The sequence below is a fragment of the Petaurus breviceps genome, unplaced genomic scaffold (genome assembly GCF_028583685.1).
Source record: "Petaurus breviceps papuanus isolate PSGF00001 unplaced genomic scaffold, PetGlider_PUasm1.0 91023, whole genome shotgun sequence".
Lineage (NCBI taxonomy): Eukaryota > Metazoa > Chordata > Mammalia > Diprotodontia > Petauridae > Petaurus > Petaurus breviceps.
This window is the reverse complement of record NW_027187398.1, coordinates 5,686,114-5,696,069: the sequence shown is the minus strand read 5'-3', so window position 1 is coordinate 5,696,069 and position 9,956 is coordinate 5,686,114. Positions and strand designations below refer to the sequence as shown.

General features: G+C 42.9%; 1 protein-coding gene and 1 pseudogene across 1 annotated transcript; one reads left to right on the top strand and one right to left on the bottom strand.

The window, feature by feature from the left end:
* Positions 1 to 9,956, top strand: part of LOC138153746 (heat shock cognate 71 kDa protein pseudogene) — a 572,612-nt pseudogene that overhangs the window by 233,753 nt on the left and 328,903 nt on the right.
* LOC138153803 (small proline-rich protein 4-like) lies at positions 7 to 1,081 on the bottom strand. Its single transcript, XM_069078215.1, has 2 exons — positions 873 to 1,081; positions 7 to 769 (listed from the first exon to the last, which is right to left on the bottom strand). The coding sequence occupies exons 1-2, from the start codon at positions 881 to 883 to the stop codon at positions 478 to 480; spliced, it is 303 nt and encodes a 100-aa protein (XP_068934316.1). The 5' UTR covers positions 884 to 1,081; the 3' UTR covers positions 7 to 477.

Genomic DNA, 9,956 nt, shown 5'->3' with positions numbered 1-9,956 from the left:
ATCAGCTTTATTGGGAGGAGAAGGTCAGGGTGGGGAGGATACTGTGGGTTGGATTAGTGAGAGGGGGCCCTCGGGAGCAGTGGTACATTAGATCTTCCACCTCCCCATCAGGGCAATGGAATTTGAGACTGACCAAATCATCATGCTCCCCTAACTGGGCTGTTCTGGCTGCTGAGTTGAACCTGGGTTGGGGCTGTGACCAGGAGAGGGAAAGGAGAAGATGGTGAAAGTAAAACTGAGTCAGCTCTCCTCTCCCAAGTCAGGGCTCATGGTCTCAGGGAACATGGAGTAAGCAGATTTACTGCCCCACCTAAGGCTTAGGCAGGGTCGGGGCTAAAGTAGAGGAACCTGTTGGAGCTCCTGGCTTCCTAGGGCTAGAAATGGGAGGGTCTAAAGGAAATAGGAAGATGAGGAATCTTTCTGCATAGATGGTTCCCACAGAGAGAGGGCATGGCTAGGCACGGGTCCCAGTGGTCTTTACTTCTGCTTGGGCTGCTGGGCAGGAGGGCACTTCTGCTGGGCAGGAGGGCACTTCTGCTGGGCAGGGGGGCACTTCTGGGCAGGAGGGCACTTCTGCTGAGCAGGGGGGCACTTCTGCTGGTCTGGTACAACCGTGCCCTTGGGTGGGCATGGGTTCTTGGTTTGAGGAGCACACGGCTCCTGGCACTTGACAGGGGGTGGCTGGCAGGGTTGTTTCACCTGCTGCTGCTGAGGCTGCTGGGAGGGGCATTGCTGCTGCTGGGATGACATTGTTCTCCAATGGGTTGAGCTGGGAAGAGATAAACACACAGGTGACATTAACAGCTACCCCAGAACCCACTAGAAAGACAGAATTGACAGTGTCTTGGATCTAAAAGGATCAGCCCACCCACCTACTCCTCATTTTAGAGATGAGGACACTGAAGCACAAGGCAAGAAAATGGCTTGCTGGAGGTCACACAGCCAATGGCAGAACCAGAGCTTAAAACCAGGTCTTTGGATTCCAATTCCTGTTATCATTTTTCAGCTACACCCTCTAGCTTCCTACATGTTTCCATATGCAGTGTCTAGCGCAGAACTAAGCACAGAACAGGATTATAGGCTTATTGATTTGGATAGGCAGGTGGTGCAGAGTGCTAGATATGGAAGAAGATGGATAGGAAGATATGAGTTCAAATCCAGCCTCTAACACTTACTAGTTATTTGATCCTGGGCAAATCATCACTCAATGTCAGTTTCCTCATGTATAAAATGGGAACAATGATAGAACCTACCTCCCTGGGTTATTGCAAAAATCAAATGAGAAAATATGTGTAAAGCATTTTGCAAACCATAAAGCACTATATAAATGCTAGCTATTATTATTATTATTAAATGGAAGCTAGGTGGCACAGAGGGTAGAGTACCAGGTCTGGAGTCAGAAAGACTTGAATTCAAATCTGGTATCAGACACTGAATGACCCTGGGCAAGTCGCTTAACTCTGTTTCCTCATCTATCAAATGAGCTGGAGAAGGAAATGGCCAACCCTTCCAGTATCTTTGCCAAGAAAACCCCAAATAGAGTCACAGTGTCAGACATGACTGAAACAACTGAACAAGAACAAATTATTATTAAATCTGGAAAATACCTTAGCAATTATCTCATCCAACCCCCTCATGTTTCAGATGAGGCTTGCAGAGGTGAGCTAATTTTCCCAAGACTGTGTAAGTAGAGGCAGAAGAGACAGGATCCAAAAACAGATCTTCTGACTCTGAATTAAGCAGGATTTCTACTCTACCATGTCAAGAAATACTTGTTGGGTGCTGAATGGGCTGATAGTTGGTCTAGCCATGGTGCCTAATCCATGACCCTCTTCTCTGCAGTGAAGCTGCCTTAAAAAGTGGTAAATTCCCTATCACTGGAAGTCATCAAGCAGAGGTATCATCAGGGATGTTGTTAGAGGGCTCCTAATCACACACAGGTTAATCTAGATGGCCTCTAAAGTCCATTAGAATTCTGAGATTCCTGCCTTTCCTCATCTTACCTGCTGGGTGATTAATCACCTTAGGTAGACAGGTGGCACAGTGGACACAGCATTGGATTTAGAGTCAGAAAGACCTGAATTCAAATCCTGCTTCAGACCTTTCTTAGCTGTGTGACCCTGGGCAAGTCACCCTCTCAGGCTCATTTTTCTGATCTGTAAAATGGGTATCATCATAGCACCTATCTTACAAGATTGTTGTAAAAATGATAATGTATTTAAAGTGTTCTGTAAATCTTAAAGCACTATATAAATGCTAACCATTATCAGGGTCCTGAAATGTTGCTCTCCTGGGGTTTGGGGGGGGGGGGAATTGGGAGGGATAGGGAGAAACGGAGCACAGAATGCCAGCCCTGGAGTCAAGAAGACTCAACTTCCTTAGTTCAAATTTGGCCTTAGATACTTCCTAGCTGTGTGACCCTAGGCAAGTCACTTAAACCTGTTTGCCTCAGTTTCCTCATCTATAAAATGAACTGGAGAAGAAAATGGCAAAACATTCCAGTATCTTTGCCAAGAAAACCCCAAAAGAGATCACAAAGAGTCAGGCACAACTGAACAACAAGAGAGAAATAACAGAAGTACCACTAGAAAAAGAGTTGGGAGCCCTACCTAGGGTCTGGTCCTGGCCCTGCTCCTGACTTACTCTGTGACCTTAGACAGACAACCTGTGATTGAACCTCAGAGCTTTAAGAAATTTCAAGATCAACTAATGCAATCCAACATAAGCAAGAATTCTCCTGTGTTTTGTTTTGTTTTGTTTTGTTTTTAGGCAGTCGGGGTTATGTCACTGCCCAGGGTCACACAGCTGGTAAGTGTCAAGTATCTGAGGTCAGATTTACACTCAGGTCCCCCTGAATCAAGGGCTGGTGCTCTATCCACTGAACCATCTAGCATCCCACTACCCCATAAGTTGCCCATCAAATGGATAATCAGCTTCTTCTTGAAGGGAGAGCCCAGCACCTCTGAGCCTAATTTTCCCCCATCTGTCCAATGGAGATAATGATATCTTCCATGCTTACTGCTTAGAGGAGCTGTGAGTAGCAAATGAAATCATGGGTTTGAAGGTACTTTGAGAAGCCAGAGCACATCTCAAGGCATCATATGGATGTATTGGAAAAAGCACTGTTCTGAGAGTCAGAATATCTGAGTTCTAAGTTCCCCTTCTGCCCCATCTTTAAACTCATAGACAACTGTTCAAACTAGAAGATATAGTAGAGATCATTTGATCTAATCCCTCATTTTACAGATGAGAGGACTGAGGTCCCCAGAAAGGAAGTGACTTGTCTAGGAAGACACAGCAAGGATGTGCATTGGGCTACATGATCTGTAAAGTTCCTTTTGCTCCATCGTCCTCTGCCTCCGTGGTCCTATCTGGGTGAGGTGCAGGACACTGCAGTATCCTTGCCTAGCTACAGGGCAGCAACCTTAACTCCAATACCCCCTCCCCTAAACAGGAGATTATTGAGACAAATGGTCATATAAATAGAATAGTTTGCTATGAAGCCACTATTTTCAGAATACTCAAGAGGCTTAAAAGTTTCCCTGAATCGCAGAAAAATATAAAGACCAACAAGGGTTGGCCTTGAGAGAGCCAAAGGGTTCTGACTTACCCAAAGCAGCAGGTAGGATGAGTGAGGAAGTATCAGAAAGCAGATTGCTCAGCTCCCAGACCTTGGGAAGCTTTATACAGTCCCCCCAACTGCCTCGGGGCACTGGCATGGCCAATGACTACCACAGCCCCGTGAATACCTCGCCAGTTTCTCCCACCTGCACTTCCTCCAGGGACTAGTTTTACTAGCCTGTTTTGGTGGAAACCACCCACTGGGTGCTTTTAGCATGCCTGGTCCTTCTCCACCTAAACACATCTGGTGAGATATCCAAGGGTGGGGGATCTGGGGGAGTAGAAAAATGAAGTGGAAGGGGGAAGCTTCTAAATCATAGCAATAGCTTATATCTATGTAGCACTTTGTGCTTAATAAAAAAAATAGCCAACAGTTATATAGTACCTAAAGGTTTGCAATTTGCTTTATACATATTATATATTATGTATGTATTACACATATATCTTTATACATATTATACATATTATGTTTGATACAACATCCCTGGGAGGTGGTGCTATTATTATTTCCATTTTACAGATGAGGAGCCTGAGGCAGACAGAGATTAAGTAAATTGCCCAGGGTCAGACAGGGTCACACAGTCTGAGGTCACATTTGAATTCAGGTCTTTCTGACTCCAGATCCAACGCTACACTACCTACAAAGTACTTTACCAATATTATCTCAACTGAGCTTCACAGAAGGCCTTTAAAGGAAGAAATAAGAAAAATGCTATTATTCGCTTTTATATATGAGCAAATTAAGGCTCAGAAAATTCAGTCTGATGGGACAAATTCACACTAAGTATCTATTAAGTATGAGGATATACAGATGGAAAATATCATGATCTTTACCCTTGAGGTAAAAGGAAGGCTGGAGAAGTGAAGTGACTTGACCAAGGTGTCACAGCTACTAAATGACAAAAGAATCAAACCCAGACCTTCCACCTCCATACTGCCTTGGAAGTTCTGTAACTGCTGTGGACTTAGACAATGTGCAGAAACCCTTTCTGGTGTTTCCATAATGTAATTCTTATCACATTCACCTTATATTGGAAAGACCCCAGCTTGTACCCAGGCAGAAACAAGTCTCTCTCATACCTTCTTCAAGGTAGCACCGTGGATAAAGACCTGGAACTAGACTCTGGGAGACCTGAGACCCTGGAGTTGGAAGGACCTGATTTCAAATCCAGTGTCAGAAGCTTACTAGCTGTGTGGCCCTGGGCAAGTCACTTAATCCCCATTGTCTCCAAAACCAAAATATTATGTCATTTGATCCTCACAACAACCCTGGGAGATAGATGCTATTATAATCCACATTTTAAAGTTGAGGAAATTGGGGCGGCTAGGTGGCACAGTGAGTAAAGTGCCCGGCCCCAAAGTAGGGAGGACCTGAGTTCAGTTCCAGCCTCAGACACTTAACACACACACAAAAAAAACTAGCTGTATAACCTTGGGCAAGTTACTTAACCCCAACTGCCCTCCAAAAAGGCAAAAAAAAAATAATAATAAAGTTGAGAAAATTAAGGCAGATAGAGGTTAATTGACTTGCCTAGGGTCATACAAGTAGTAAATGTCTCAGGCTGGATTTGAACTCAGGTCTCCCCAACTCCAAATCCAGCACTCTATCAATTCCTTCAATTCCAAACCCAGCATTCCCTCCACTATACCATACTGCCTCTTTTCACATAGTAATTTAGTAACAGAGACAGAACTAGGATTCAATTCCTTTGCTTGCCATTTATTATTTCTTAAAGGGATTTGGCATCCATTATTTCATAATGCTTCTTAGAGCACATTACATAGTTAGATGGCACAGTGACTGGAGTGTTGAACTTGTAGTTAGGAAGACCCAAGTTCAAATCCAGCCTTAGATACTTTACTAGCTGTGTGACCCTAGGCAAGTCATTTAACCTCTGCCTGCCTCATTTTCCTCCAATGTAAAATGAGGATATTAATAACAGTTAGGAGGATTTCTCTCAGCCTCAGTTTCCTCATATGTAAAATGGGAATCATTATAGCAGAAGATCAAGTGGGATAAAGTTAAGTGCTTTGAAAACCTTAAATTAGCACTATGTGAAAGCTATGCCGTCCTGACTCTAATCAGTCTCACCTTCAATATCCAATCAGTTGTCGTCATGTAATTTCCACCTTTATAACATCCCTCCAATATGTCCCCTTCTCTCCTCTGACCCTGCTTATAGCCTGGTGCAAGCCTCTATCATCTCATATTTGTACTGTGGCTATAGCCCTCTGGTTGGTTTCCCTGCCTCAGGTCTCTTCGCATCCCAATCCATTCTCTGCTGTCAAACTGATCTTCCTAAAACTCAGACCTGGCCACATTCCACCCCATCCAACTTGGCCAACTCCAGGGAAGACGTCTGGTCCTTTTACAGGTAGGAAGGAAGGGATTTCTGTGATCTGAATCCCTAGGTACTCAAGCTACTGGCTTGATGACCTTCAGGACCAAAAATAAAATCCTGTGTTTGGCTTTGAAAGCCCCTCAAAACTTAGCACCTTCCTATTTTTCTAGTCTTTTTACGCCCTACTCCCTCCAGCTGACACTAAGACCCCATAACACTGACCCAGTGTTTTCACTGTCTGTCCCCCATGTCTACAATGCTCTTCCTCATCACCTCTGCCTCCTGGCTTCCTTCAAGTCACAGCAAAAAACCAGTCCCCACCCCCACTCCTAAGATTATTCTTACTGCCTTCCCTCTGTTTTCGTTCAGTCCTTTCAGCCATGTCCGACTTTTTATGACCCCATTTGGTATTTTCTTGACAAAGATACTGGAGTGGTTTGCTGTTTCCTTCTCCATCTCACTTTACAGATGAGGAAACTGAGGCAGGCAGGGTTACATGACTTGTCCAGGGTCACACAGCTAGTAAATGTCTAAGGCTAGGTTTGAGCTGAGGAAGATGAGTCTTCCTGATTCCAAGTCCAGTGCTCTATCCACTGAGGCCCATAGCTGCCTCTTTCGCTCTTAGACTACCCTTGATTTACCCTATATATTTTTTGTTTTTACAAAATTGTTTGAATGTTGTTTCCACCATTAGATTGTGAACTTCACGAGAGTAGGAACTGTCTCTTTTTTTCCTTTCTTTGTATCCTCAGCACTTAACATAATGCCTGGCACATAGGAGGCTAAATGCTAGTTAATTGATTGAAAAGTTATCATTGTTATTTATTATAGTTATTATTATTATTATTATTTCCTTTGTAATAAAGGCAGGGTGAAAATTATTATTCTCCATGTAATTGCTTGACCTGATGCAGATTAGGGATCAGAGTTTATCAATATATTAATCAACAAGCATTTGGGGGATACAACAGGAAAAAAAAAGAACCAGGCCCTTCCCTTAGGGAGCTTACATTTTATATTTGAGTTTGCAGAAAAATTTGCACCTTGGGACACTCCAGGGAGCTTTGGCATAACAATTGTATTGGAAAACTGCTATTTCCAGGGGAGGAGCCAAGATGGAGGCATAGAAGCTGGATGACTCCCTGTGCTCCCCCCATAACCACCTCAAATACCTATAAAAATGACTCTATACAAACTTTGGAGCTACAGAACCCACATTGATGGAGAGAAACAAACCTCCTGCTGAAGACAGCCCAGCAGACCGGCAGGAAGGGTCAACTGCAATACCCTGGGATCAGAGCCCAGCCTCACATGAGCCCGTGGTTTTAGCCCCAGGGTGGCCCCACCAAACGCAGCTAGAGGGACATCAGGAGAGTGGATCACCAGCAGCTGTGGCAGTTTCCAGAATTATCAACCCATAAATGCTAAAGACAAAGTGAGAGGTCAGTGGACTTTAGGAACCGGGGGTCCAGGAGTGTGGTCCAGCCTTGGCGGAGAAGTGGCTGAGGTGAAGCAGCCTCTGCCACGTGGCTGCTTCAGAACTCCTGACCTACAGATTGTAGGGGGACCAAGCAAACAGTCTGAGGGGTAACTGATGATGCTTTAACCTGCTTGGATCTGGATTGCTGTCTAGGGTGGAGGTCCTACAGTGCTTGACCAGTGTGCCAGAGCCAGTGGAGGTTTCTGAGAGGGCACCCAGCTAGTAGCTCTGAAAGCTGAGAAAACCCCAGTTATTTGGGACAAAGCTCTCCTCTCTGGAGGCAGAATTCTACTGTGGCAAAAAGCTCAAAAGTCAAGTAATTGAGTGGCAACATGAGCAGGCAAAGGAAGCAAAACAAACAGCGCAACCCAACTTTACATTCCTATTTTGGGGACAAAAAGGATCAAAGCATGGAAAAGGAGGAAGACAAGGAAGTCAGAACTCCTACACCAAAAGCTTCCAAGAAAAATATGAACTGGTTACAGGCCATAGAAGAGCTTAAAAAGGATTTTGAAAACCAAATAAGAGAAGTGGAGGAAAAATTGGGAAGAGAAATGAGAATAATGCAAGAAAATCATGAAAAGAGAGTCAACAACCTGACTGAAGAAAATAACACCTTAAAAAATAGACTAACTCAAATGGCAAAAGAGGCTCAGAAAGCCAATGAGGAGAAAAATACCTTAAAAAGCCAAATTTCCCAGATTGAAAAAGAATCTCAAAAGCTCACTGAAGAGGAGCAAATGGAAACTAGTGACTTTATAAGAACTCAAGATACTATTAAACAGATCCAAAAGAATGAAAAAAAAAATGGAAGATAATGTGAAATATTGGAAAAACCACTGACCTGGAAAATAGATCCAGGAGAGATCATTTAAAAATTATTGGACTACCTGAAAGCCATGATCAAAAAAAGAACCTAGAAATCATCCTTCAAGATATTCTCAAAGAAAATTGCCCTGATGTTTTAGAACCAGAGGGTAAAATAGAGGTTGAAAGAATCCACCAATCACCTCTTGAAAAAGATCCCCAAAAGAAAACTCCTAGGAATATTATAGCCAAGTTCCAGAATGCCCAGATCAAGGAGAAAATCTTACAAGCAGCCAGGAAGAAACAATTTGAATATTGTGGAAAAACAATCAGGATAACACAGGATCTGGCAGCTTCTACACTAAGGGATCGAAGGGCTTGGAATATGATATTTTGGAGGTTAAAGGAGCTGGGATAGAAACCAAGAATCACCTACCCAGCAAAACTGAGTATCATGTTTCAGGGGAAAATATGGTCATTCAGTGGAATAGAGGACTTTCAAGCATTCTTGATGAAAAAAACAGAGTTGAATAGAAAATTTGACATTCAGATACAAGAGGCAAGAGAAGCATGAGAAGGTAAACATGGAAAAGAAATCATAAGGGACTTATCAAAGTCAAACTATTTACATTCCTACATGGAAAAACAATAATTGTAACTTATGAAACTTTTCTCAATATGAGAATAGTTGAAGGGAATATAAATGTGTATGCATGTACATATGTCTATATAGGAGGGTATATGGGCATATGAATACATATGTGAGTGTGTTTGTATATGTGTACAGGTATTCATAGATAGAGGGCACAAGACCAGTTGAATAGGAAGGGATAATACTTAAAGGGTGAAATTGAGAGGTGAGAGAAGAATATAATGAGATGAGATGGGGAGAGATAGAATGGGGTAAATTATCCCATATAGAAGAGGCAAGAGATAACTGTTACAATGGAGGGGAAGAACAGGAAGGCAAAGGGGAATGGGTCAACCTTACTCTAATTGAATTTGGCTAAGGGAGGGAATGACATATACACTAAATAGGGTATCTCGCCCTACAGGAGAGCAGGGGGAAAAGGGATGAGATGGGGGATGCTGGAGGGGAGGGCAGGTTGGGGGGAGGGAAGTTGGGAGCACACACTTTTGAAAAGGGACGGGGTCAAAGTAGAGAATAGAACAAGTGAAGGGCATGATAGGATGGAGGATAATATATTTAATCTTTTACAATATATCCACTATGGAAATGCTTTGCATAGCTACACATGTACAACCTATACTGAATTGCTTATCTTTCCAGTAAGGGTGGGTGATGAGGGAAGAAGGGAAAGAATCTGGAACCCAAAGTTTTAAAATCAAATGTTTAAATATATAAATATATATATATATGTATATATATAATTTTATTTTCTTTTTTTACATGCAACCGGGAAATAAGATATACAGGCACTGGGGTATGGAGATCCATCTTGTCCTGCTGGAAAGTCAGAGGGGGGATGGGGAAGGATATGGGAGAGAGCAGATTGAGGGAGGGGGTATACAAGTGGGATCACTGTTTTGGGGTGGTGGGTAGGGGAAAGACGGGGAGAAAATTTGTAACTCAAAATCTTGTGAAGACGAATGATGTAAACTAAAAATAAACATAAAATTTAATTTAAGAAAAAAAAAGGAAAACTGCTATTTCCAAGGCACAGAGGACTTTGCTTAGTGAAGGG